Source organism: Ctenopharyngodon idella, chromosome 5 (genome assembly GCF_019924925.1).
Source record: "Ctenopharyngodon idella isolate HZGC_01 chromosome 5, HZGC01, whole genome shotgun sequence".
In the NCBI taxonomy this organism is placed as follows: domain Eukaryota; kingdom Metazoa; phylum Chordata; class Actinopteri; order Cypriniformes; family Xenocyprididae; genus Ctenopharyngodon; species Ctenopharyngodon idella.
The window spans coordinates 10,246,464-10,258,969 of NC_067224.1; the positions used below are offsets into that span (position 1 = coordinate 10,246,464).

A 12,506-nucleotide genomic window follows, 5' to 3' on the forward strand; every position below is an offset into this window, starting at 1 on the left:
AAGCAAGCAATGACTGAGCTAATACCAGTGACAAGTATTATCTTACTTGTTTATTAAATTCACATGCTAAATAGGTTACATTTGCATGTGCTATGATAGCTGTGTATTTTAACTAAAATAGATAAGATTAATTGATTCCAGGGCTACAACTCAAATAGTTGTGAGTTTTTTTGAATAATCAACTTAAAAATTTGTGTTCATGCTACAAATTAAGTTTCTTTAACTCAGTGCAGTTTGTTGGTTAAACATAATTTCATTAGATGTTGTTATAACTCAAAAAAAATTATGCAAACTTAATAGCAATAGTTTTGTACTGCAATCTACAATGAGCCTGATTAACTTAGAAAGGAGGTTTACAGTGCTTGATCTTCTGCTGAACACTGAAAACGTCCACAGATGACAGATTTTAGTCAGTCAAAAATAAAACCAAACTAAAAACAAACTTGATTTAGCTGAATAAAATTGAGTAAATGGTCACCTTACAGTAATATGCAACTGGCAAAATCATGCTATGGCCTGTTCCTCATTGCAAGTGGTCAGATGTGAGTTTACACTAAAAAGGTCCCTACCTTCCTTGCATGGTGAGAATCCACACGGTGGGTAGTCCAGAGGTGGGACACTTTTTGGCCACTGAATCCGCTCTGTTGGGGACCACAAGATTTCTTTACTGGTCCCATTGTAGTGACCAACAATCTGTGTAACAAGAAATAATCATAAACATATTTGATTTACAATAAGCAAAAAAACATTTCAGATAAGAAAACAACATATTGTATAAGACATTAAAAAGAAAGATACATACCATGGCCTACCAATGAGACTATTTTTTTTATTTTTAAGTCAATGATCTATGGTGGAAATTATTTATTAAAATATATGAGATGATGTTTTCTGCATATGATTCACAGTATGTGTACACAGTAATCTCTACCAGATGAAAAGAAAGTCTGAATATTTTGGTGGCATAAGGGGGTAACTATGGCAACAATGCACGTTATCACTTTGTTACCAGCTAAATAACCATTAATTTCTTTTCTTTTCTTTTCTTTTTTGTTGCGATAGGCCTCTCTAAATCAAACAAGACTCCCGGGACATTTATGAATGAACAAGTCAAACTGAAAAATGAACACAATGCTTACAAGCTCATGAACACATGCTTTCGATTAGGACAGAAGGGCAAGTAAAGGATTTGATTTTTAAGCAACACATTATTTGGTATGTCGAGCCATCCAACCATGGCCGCATTTACTGTAATTATGGAGAATGTGGCATGTGGGTTAAATTAGACTGTTGTTCTACATATGCTTGACTCGTTAACCATTGTTATTTATTGTCACCATGTCTATCAAAAACATTTTGCAGGAAAGCTACATCATTCATAATGTTATTTCTGTGTTTGCTAAGGAAGAAATCACAATTACTATTGCTCATATGCAGGGGTTCTGAAACTCTTATGTGGCAGCAGCAGCAGAGACCTTTGGATTCCATTAGTAAACTATATTGCTACAGTAAAAAAAAAAAAAAAAAAAAAAAAATATATATATATATATATATATTTGAATGACATTTGAAAAATTGGTGATTCCAACAACTTTACTTGTATTTCTCAAAACTTTTGAGTTTGTCATTCTTATTTATGTATGAATAAGAATACATGTTCTGTATTTATGAGTTGGCTGAATTTGTGGACATTCTACTTACTGCGTATTGCCCAGTTTTCAGGTTAGTCATTCCCCAAAGGCTAAAGTCTGTATATCTGGCATTTTTCCAATCTGTGCTCACAAGGCCAGTCACCCCTGTAATAAACAAACACAAGGCCAGGGATCAAATAAACATTTTTTTTTTTTTTTATCTGAGTGTTGCTTTCAAAGCTGTAAAGTAAAAAGATCACATATTGTTTCCTTTTTGTTAGCCACCAATCATTTTTAAGACACACAGACAAAATTTATTATTGAGAGAGGAAGCGCTTTCATAGCTCAGGTTATTTATTAGGATAATTATGATTTTTCTTTCTATGATGTCACTATTACATACATATGAAACATATGATTCCCTGCTATATTTCTAATGCTAAATGTGTTTGTAAAACTACATTTTATTTATGGACAGAAAAATCAAGACTTGTTAATTATTAGAACAATATATCTTGAATATAACTTGATTTTTTTTTTCACTAAAAAAAATGAAAAAATATGAAGCCCTGCACATGACATGGGGGGGACTGAAAACAAAATCAATTAAGTTGAGAAGCAAAATCATGAGGGAATAGAATATATCTTGAATTGCATGTTTTTATGGACCCCCACACATGACATTCAGAAGAAGAAAAAAAGATATTGTGAACACGTTTTATTAATTTGTTTCCTCTGTTTAGTTACATTATGGCTATGTTGTACTAATGCATTCCTTCATTTTAGTTACATCATGTTTAGGGTTCTCTCTAAATTTATCTTATTTTCAGTATGTTTAAATATTTTTACTGAAAATAAGACAAAAATACTGATTAAGAAAAGTACTTTTTGCAGTGCATTCAATATTCTGCCTGGTTCCTATATGTGTTTGGCACAGTGTGTGTAGTTTCCTTCAGGGAGAGGGCTCAGCAGATGGGTCGTGTATTAGAAACAGATTTTCCATCCACAAGCTAGTTGGGACATGCTTTAAATCAAGGACTCTGACCTCTACACTCCCTGCAAGAGAGGCTGAGAGTTTACCAACATCGACCTCAGAAGAGCTCTTACAAGCCCTCCGCTCACTTTAAAAAGAATCTGAGCGAAGATGCCAAAACACTCCAGCTTGACACTGCAGCTAAAAACCAGATACTTGTCATCACATACTCAAACTATGAATGGCTTAAATGTTGTAATCTGTGGCCATCCTATTGAAATGAATGTCAACACATCATAGGATCATATTGTGAATGCTTTTATCAAACATATATCTTAAACCGAGACCACTCAACACACCCCAGATCCTGCGGTTTCGCATTCTCATAGTTATGTTGATTCCATCATTCTGAGACACGCCGTCTGCTAACGCTTCACTGAGGGCTTTTGCATATAGCACAAAACCATCATGGAAACAGCCGGCAATAAAATCCATCTGAGGAAAGACAAAACAGAGCTTTAATACAGGGAAACATCAAGAAAACTAAAACTACATGTCATTCTGTACAGACATGGGGAGAGTAGGGTAAGATCTGCCATTTGTCCTCAAGGGAAGGAAAAATGAGGTGAGGAAAAACTAACAGTGCTGTCCATTGATGAAAAATGTAATTGAATTAATTATTCATTTGGCAGACCTAATTTCAATATGGCTCATCAGCTGATTTTATAAGAAAGCATCTAAAACATAGAAACATGATTTGTCCAAAGCATGTGTCCTATGACAATTTTCAATTGAGAGTCTCACGGTAAACTAAATAATTTACCTTTTCCAAGTAAAAACAACCATTATTCAAAAAAATAAATAAATAAATAAATAAATAAAAAATACTTATATACTATATATATATATATATATATATATATATATATATATATAATTACCATTATTAATTAATAAAGAACAATTGATAATGGATTATCAAATGTTCACTACCACATACAGTGACCCCAAATAGTATTGTAATGCTATTGTATTAGAAAGCAAATATAGCTCAGTTCATATGAAGTTAGTTAGCTCTACCATCAGTTGTATGCAGAAGTCACTTGCTTTCATATTTTTTTTAATACAATGACATTCCAATAGTTTTAAGTGTAGTTTAAGTGTTCAAATACATTTTGGAGCCACTGTAAACATCTTTACAATGCATGATAGACTGGATAGTAATTATATAATTAGTATAATTATTGTAAGCAGAAATTTGAATCATAACTTTCTTATAATTACAATCCATTTTAGTATGTACTCAAAGGCTTTAAGAATTAATTTCCTGAATGTTTTCATTTGGCAGCTACATGTGAATATAGGGTTTCGGGGAGTTGTTTCCTACATTTGTCAAAAGGTACAGCTGATTCAGGAAAATTGGACTGACATGAGGAAGCGAAACTTATGATTCAAGCGCTTTTAAGTGTCATATCTGATCTCGTGGTAAAAGGAAACACAGTTTAGCTCCTGAAAGCCTATAGAGCTGAACAGAATGTTCAATATTTTCAAGACAGTGATAGAAAGCCAAAAAAGAACTATGTAGTCTGTACAAATGTTCTGATTAAATCTGATGTGACAGATGGCTCTGCATATATGCCAAAACCTGATCTTGTTTATGAGCAACTCACCATTGAGGGTTCCAATTTTACATTAAAGTCCTGCATTGCTCTCTTGTGGAGTTCTTTGCAAAAAGCGGTATACTCAGGGCTGTCTGGCTCCCGGTACGTTACAATGAACACAGACTAGAGAGATTGGGAAAAAAAACATAAACAGTCAAATAGCTAAGAGTCAGAAAAAGAACATAACGTGATCTGACCTGTAGGCAAATATTCAATTCCTGACACAAGAAGTCACTGAGAATTGTTCAAGGCATTCAAGGAATTCAATAGCTTAGTCTGCAGAACAGACTCAAATTTATGTCACTGTTCACAGATAATCTTCACTTCCAGAAGTTGGTTAAAATGAATCATTGAGTCAGTGAGCTAATCATTCAGAGTGGTTTTGTGAACCTAATCATATGATTCAAAAAATGAATTACATATTTAACAACTTAAAGGGATAGTTCACCCCCCAAAAAATTGTCATCACTTACTCACCCTCAAGTTGTTCCAAACCTGTATAAGTTTCTTTCTTCTGTTGAACATAAAATAAAATGAACATAAAAAACTTCCATAGTAGGAAAAAAAAAATACTATGGAAGTCAATGGCTACCAACAACTTCCTAATTACCAACATTCTTTAAAATATTTTTTTTTGTGTTTAGCAGAAGAAAAAAACTCATACAGGTTTGGAACAACTTGAGGGTGAGTAAATGATGACAAATTTTTAATTTTTGGGTGAACTATCCCTTTAAATTTCAGTCTGTTTTTCACACTAAGCTAAGCTACTGTATTTCTTCAGGACACTTTCTTCAGAACACTATATATATATATATATATATATATATATATATATATATATAAAACACAACACTTTGACACTTTTTTTTTTTTTTTCAAAGCTTGAAAGCTTTGGCCCCTTTCTATTGTAATTGCATTTAAAGTATGTACTTCAAAATTTCTCCTTTTGTCTTCTAATGCATATTTCATCTAGTCATACTTGCCGTGTATTACTGTTCTGATTCCCGATTTGAAGTGTTACATAATGTGAAGGTGTTTCTCTAGTAATGCCAGAGTTCTCTGTTATTAATAATCTTATCTTTTGGTTTGTGTCCATTCAGTCAAACAAATAAAGTTAGGTGTGAGATATAAAATTACTCATGTTGTGATATAAGATTTTGGTCATACCACCCACCCTATTCTTCAGTGCATAATGACACTGACACATTGACACTACATACACAAAGTCACTGTCTTTTCATACTTAACTTTAAGTTGTCAATGTCAACAGCGGAATATTTGACAACGTAAGACACTTCAAAATTGTCAGGCTTAAGTTCTGTTTTATGGACTTTTAGTTTGTATTTCCTTGTTTCCCTGTGTTCTGTTCCTACGTCCTTTTCTTCCCATATTCCCGCTTCTTTTCTGTTTCCTAGGTCTGTTTATGCCCTTGTTTGTTGCCATGGTTACTGATTGCTTTGTGCACCTCTTTGTATTATCTTAGAACTGTACATTATTCTGACACAGTCACCTCTGATAACGGAGTACTCTAAATTGTAATGTAGAAACATGCATTTTCTGTAAAGCTGCTTTGAAATGATATGTATTGTGAAAAGCGCTATAAAAAATAAATGTGAATTGAACTGAATTTAAATCCAACAAGGTCATTCCGGGTCAAATCTACCAAATTTCTGAAAGTTCCCTGGCTCAAATTGAAAAGAAATATTTACGGCACTCAGACATGTATGTTGTATGCAACTGAGTTGATAGAAAAACACGAAATAAATTTCTAGTTTTAACATTATTTGTTCTTTAGATATTCCTCTTTAAAAGTAAAAAGTATCAGCTGTATGCAAATTGAACCACATTTGGTTTTTGACCACTGAAAATGTCTACAATTTACCAGTTTACTCATGGAGCCGCATTAAGGGTGCGTTCACACTTGGCATGTTTGGTTCGATTAAAGCGAACCCTGGTGCGATCGCTCTGTTAGTGTGGTTCATTTGAGCATGTGTGAATGCTGCCATCTGAACCCTGGCGCGCACCAAACAAGCGGACCGAGACCGCTGAAAAGATGGGTCTCGGCCCGCTTCCAAACAAACTCTGGTGCAGTTCGAATGATATATGAACGCAACACGGACCAAAGACATGTAAACGAACCAAAAACAGGAAAATGAGACCCTAAAAAGGACAGAATCCTAACGAATATTGGTTTTCTCTCGTCATAGATGCGAGTTTGCCCATCACAGGCATCAGACGCGCGTCTCCATGCAGCAGATCGTTTGTGTGTGTGACGGAAGGATTCCCGCCGCTGTTTTGACTCCTGTACACATTTTATAAGCTCTTCACAAGTTCCCAGCTGGCCAAAATACAATCATATGCAGGCTACGCACACACAACGAGCACATTTACCTCAGCACACAGCATTGTTTTGGATGTTTATTAAGTTCCGTCTCAAAATAGGCAATACGTCATGTATCCCTATGCCTTTAGGTTCGGTATCTTTTGGTTCAGTGATAAAATTGCCAGTCTGAACGCTGATCGGACCAGGACTAAATGTTATTTTTTTCTTTTTTGGTCCAGACCAAATGAACCAAACGAACCAAACTACAAGTGTGAACGCACCCTAAGATCTCCATATCTCTGGGACTGAACCATCGAGGGCCTTTAAAATGAAGATACCAAAAGTGTTACAGGCAAACTTGAGACAACAAACACAAGAAGTGCATTTTGCCATTTTTGAATGGTCACTGTTGGCATATAATGAAACAAAGATTACTAAAGTCAACAGATTTTACTAATAGACCGACCAATCTCTGTGTAAAAATAAAATAATGATGCTGCCATCTTTCTAAAGTCATTTTTACACCCCTCTAATTTGGCTCCAAATCTCAGGTGAAAATTGTCATTTTGTTCCCCCTCTACAAAATAGTGGATTACTCAGTAAATATACATCTGTGACATTTAATAGTTTGGCTTTCATCACTATTTATGTTTGTCTTTCTCCAGAAAAAATTGATTTTGCTGGGGACCTCTGGTTGTGTTGACAAGGAATGACCCAACAGCCCTTTTCTGCTGAATTAGCAAGGCCGCAATGTTATCATGCAATCAAGTGCAAAACAACATCATGGTAACACACACTAATATAATGCAATAAACATAAATTAATCAACACAAGTTATAAAATAAAACTCTAATATACATAACTGATAACAGGACTGTTTAAGGTGTAAGGGAAGGGTCAACAGTAAAATTATAGATGTAATTACAGAAATTAATTACAGCTGTACAAGTACAATGTAAACACGTGTATATACACAATAGGTGCATGGTGTCGAATGATTCATTTAAATGTTAGTATATAGTAGTTAAAAGACATTTAATATAAAGCGGGACCGAATGTTGTGTAATGCACATTAAACTGCCAAAAGGAACAGCTCCAAATCAAGTGTCTCTAAAGTACACTCTAAATGATCTTTCTCCAGAAAAAATTGATTTTGCTGGGGACCTCTGGTTGTGTTGACACGGAATGACCTAACAGCCCTTTTCTGCTGAATTAGCAAGGCCGCAATGCTATCATGCAAACAAGTGCAAAACAACATCATGGTAACACACAACACTAATATAATGCAATAAATATAAATTAATCAACACAAGTTGTAAAATAAAACACTAATATACATAACTGATAACAAACTTTAATGTACCTAACCTGTAGGGGAGCGCGGGGCACAAACTAACACAGGGTTAGTTGTAACACACGTGGTTTAAATACTTCCACACACGCTAGCATGAAGAAACTTAGCGTATTTACTAGTTGCCATATCAACAATATATAAAGAAAAAATTGCATGTTACATCACATGTTACAATGTGCCCCACCTATGGGGCATGCTGTCACATTTCACTTCCCTTCTTTCAGGGTAAATAAAGAAAAAAGTATACACTGTATTAATGAAACAAATTAATGTGGAACAAAAGAAATTCCCTGAACCCTAAGTAGATTTACACAAACTGAGAAAGTCAAAAAGCGTCAGGTTGTGCCCCGCTTTCCCCTACCTATTAATTGATTAAAACTGTGGAATGCTAACTGGAACAATGAAAGTCTGTTTAATAAATGTCTAGCAGTATTCTTTCCAAAAAGCCTGTTATAACCTGTTCACATTAGAATGTTGGGTCCCACTTTATATTAGGTGTCTTTAACTACTCTGTACTTACACAAAAAAGATAATTGTTAGGTACAATGTATTGTGTTCATGTTGTATTGCAAAACACTTGCTGGTATTGGGGTGGGATGCGGGTTGATTAGGACTAAGGACTGTTTAAGGTGTAAGGGAAGGGTCAACAGTAAAATTATAGATGTAATTACAGAAATTAATTACAGCTGTACAAGTACAATGTAAACATGTGTATATACACAATAGGTGCATGGTGTCGAATGATTCATTTAAATGTTTGTATATAGTAGACAAAAGACATTTAATATAAAGTGGGACCGAATGTTGTGTAATGCACATTATACTGCCAAAAGGAACAGCTCCAAATCAAGTTTCTCTAAAGTACACTCTAAATGGTTTCTAAGCTGTTTGACTTAATTATCTGTCAATAAAAATATTATAAAGACTGATTTTAAAAAGCATGACAAGAAAGGGTACATTTATTGGCACAAAGGGATTTTGATGGAATGGTTTAAGAAAAAAAGGGCAAAGAAGCCTTTTAACAATTAAAAAAAAAACAATCAATAAATGTGGTGCTGATGTTTACATTTACACCCAACAACACATACAGATATACATTTTCTGTCGATTATGATACTTATGTGCAATTTGAAGAAAACATTATTACATTAATCGTAATTAAAGTAACTACAGTGTTATATCTTTCATTGTCAATTAAAGTAAGATAAGCTAGGGGCGATGAGGGGTGGGGGGCACCTAATGACATGTGTCTAGGGGCCTCACTGGACCACCCTAGCCTTCTGCCCTTACTTATTAGAAAAAGTAACTCACTTTTATTGTGTACATTCAATTTAATTGTTACTTCCAAATGTAATCTTTTTATATAACATGCATTTCTTCTTTTTTTTCAGTGTAGTTGCATTAATTACCCTTAAGAGAAATGACTGCAAAAGCACTCATTTAAGTAAACGGAAGCCTAATGAATTATTCTCAATCAAAGCAACCAGAAAAGCTTTCAAACTAAGTGAATATTAGTCATATTAATAAAACCTGTCTAAACAACTTCAAATTTAATTCTGCATTCAAGAAGCACATTAAATGAAAAAACTCACTGAAATCATACAAAACCTTGAATCACAATGTAAGATAGAAGACAATTCAAAGTGTTAAGCAACTTCTTGACTGATCTCAAAAAAGCAAAAGCAGACAAATGTCAATGATGAAGTTATGGCTAAAGCAAAGCTCTGTTGTTATTATGGGTATTATTAATGATACCTGAAATAGCTTGATGGGGTCATTCCACTGTATCGCTGAACCCTGCCAGGGCATCGGAACATCGCCACTTAAACTCTCTGCAAACACATCGAGGTAGAAGATGGCATAGTCCTCTGGATTCTTCACCTCATCCTCAAATAGCTTCATTATTTGGAAGAACGTCTGTAGAGGCCCACATATATACACGACTATGGTAGAAAAAAAAGAAGAACAACAACAAAAAAAACTTTAGATAGAAACTACATTTTTACAATCATACAGTAATGATTTTAGTAAACTCAAAAACTAGAAATACTCAGAACTAGAAAACCATGAACAGAACAACCGTATAAAGATGACGAGATCAGACAATGAACAGAAAGAAACACAGAGCTTAAATACCAAAGAAAACTAAGTTGCAGGTGCAACTGATAATCAAATCAATGGAAAACCATAGAAACATACTGAAAACTAGTAAACAAAACTAAAACCCACCCAAAACAAACATAAACACAGATTACCCATAACACAGTGTAAGTCCATGATATTTTTGTTGCCCATTTCATTGCTAGCTAAGGGGAAAATCGTAAGTCTGATGATAGAGGAAAAAAATAAATTAATTAATTAACTGGTAAATCGCCAGGTCAGGTCAGATGCCAACACTGAATCAACATACAACTGCCAAATCTATATATTCACAAATTTAAATAACTGATTTAATGAGCTCATTGTTTCTGCCTAAAATGAATACATGATGTTAGCTAACTGTATGATTTGTATTATCTTAGAACTGTACATTATTCTGACACAGTCACCTCTGATAACGGAGTACTCTAAATTGTAATGTAGAAACATGCATTTTCTGTAAAGCTGCTTTGAAATGATATGTATTGTGAAAAGCGCTATAAAAAATAAATGTGAACTGAACTGAATTTAAATCCAACAAGGTCATTCCGGGTCAAATCTACCAAATTTCTGAAAGTTCCCTGGCTCAAATTGAAAAGAAATATTTATGGCACTCAGACAGGTATGTTCTATGCAACTGAGTTGATAGAAAAACACAAGATAAATTTCTAGTTTTAACATTATTTGTTCTTTAGATATTCCTCTTTAAAAGAAAAAAGTATCAGCTGTATGCAAATTGAACCACATTTGGTTTTTGACCACTGAAAATGTGTACAATTTACAAGTTTACTCATGGAGCCGCATTAAGATTTCCATATCTCTGGGACTGAACCATCGAGGGCTTTTAAAATGAAGATACCAAAAGGGTTACAGGCATGCAAACTTGAGACAACAAACACAAGAAGTGCATTTTGCCATTTTTGAATGGTCACTATTGGCATATAATGAAACAAAGATTACTAAATTCAACAGATTTTACTAATAGACCGACCAATCTCTGTGTAAAAATAAAATAATGATGCTGCCATCTTTCTAAAGTCATTTTTACACCCCTCTAATTTGGCTCCAAATCCAAATTGTCATTTTGTCCCCCCTCTACAAAATAGTGGATTACTCAGTAAATATACATCTGTGACATTTAATAGTTTGGCTTTCATCACTATTTATGTTTGTCTTTCTCCAGAAAAAATTGATTTTGCTGGGGACCTCTGGTTGTGTTGACAAGGAATGACCCAACAGCCCTTTTCTGCTGAATTAGCAAGGCCGCAATGCTATCATGCAAACAAGTACAAAACAACATCATGGTAACACACAACATTAATATAATGCAATAAACATCAATTAATCAACACAAGTTGTAAAATAAAACTCTAATATACATAACTGATAACAAAAACTATTAAGAAACACAATTATTTAAATGAAATACCATCAAATGTTAAGTGTCACACAGGGAATTCTGGGAATATAAGTTTACGTTTTGTTTGTTTTTTTCACTGTAAATTATACGATTACTTGTTCTTTTTTTTATATCTAGAAACAGTTAAAATTGCTAACAGCTTTTACTGTAAAATTACATGTAATAATTATATGTATAAGGTTTGACAGTTTGAAGGAAACTTACTATTAACCAACAAACAGTTTTTACTGTAGCATTGTTACAGCATTGTTACAGTCTTTCACAGTTAAAATTATAATCATTTTTACAATGCAGAGATTTTTAGTGGCAAATAACACTAAAAACTGCTGGATGCACAAATGAAAATGATTTGGGGTTTCTCCTGGCTCTTAAGAAGATGCATCAAATAACAGAGGTGTACTCTTCCACGCTGCATGGCACCATATTGATGCACACGTGAAATCTTGCATATGTGTGTGTGTGTGTGTTTTTCTTGGCATCTACTATGCTATGGGCATTATTTCCATTAGCAGTGTCTTTCAGTATTGCATCTGCCAGCTCAGGAGCCAGACTCCCAGTTAGCAGACATTTCCTTAAGTGTTAGACCAAAGCCGGCCCCTGTCTGCCTCTCAGCCCCCAAATTCTAAGCTCTTCCAGCGTAGCGTAGACAAACGCATGCCAAGTAGTCCTGCTGTCTCCTGGATGCGCTCCAAGACAAATGTACAAAAAGGCAAGGAAAATGTTCAACGGTGTTATAGAATTTATAAGGATCTGCCTGAGCCTGGCTGATACAAAGCCCATGAAAAATGTTTGAGAACATTTTGTTTCAAAAGAGTCTATGATGAGATTCTGATGTGCTTTGGGTTTTTGAGATTTTTTGCACATTTGCACTAGGTCGTTTTTGTTAGTTGCGCCAAAGTCATTTGTTTGTTTTGTGAACTGCACAAAAGATGCTCTGCTGTGTTTTGTTTATTCAAAATTGTCACAACTGGTCTTTGAATAGGACTCTTTAAAAATTATTTGATA

At 34.3% G+C, this 12,506-nt stretch overlaps 1 protein-coding gene across 1 annotated transcript in view; it reads right to left on the reverse strand.

The window, feature by feature from the left end:
* Window positions 1-12,506, reverse strand: part of npr2 (natriuretic peptide receptor 2) — a 51,590-nt gene that overhangs the window by 31,406 nt on the left and 7,678 nt on the right. Inside the window, exons 2-6 of the mRNA XM_051893881.1 lie at window positions 9,698-9,885; window positions 4,275-4,388; window positions 2,964-3,099; window positions 1,702-1,796; window positions 570-693 (exon numbers count right to left, since the gene is read on the reverse strand). Coding sequence (XP_051749841.1) covers window positions 570-693; window positions 1,702-1,796; window positions 2,964-3,099; window positions 4,275-4,388; window positions 9,698-9,885 — 657 coding nt within the window. The remainder of the gene's footprint in view (window positions 1-569; window positions 694-1,701; window positions 1,797-2,963; window positions 3,100-4,274; window positions 4,389-9,697; window positions 9,886-12,506) is intronic.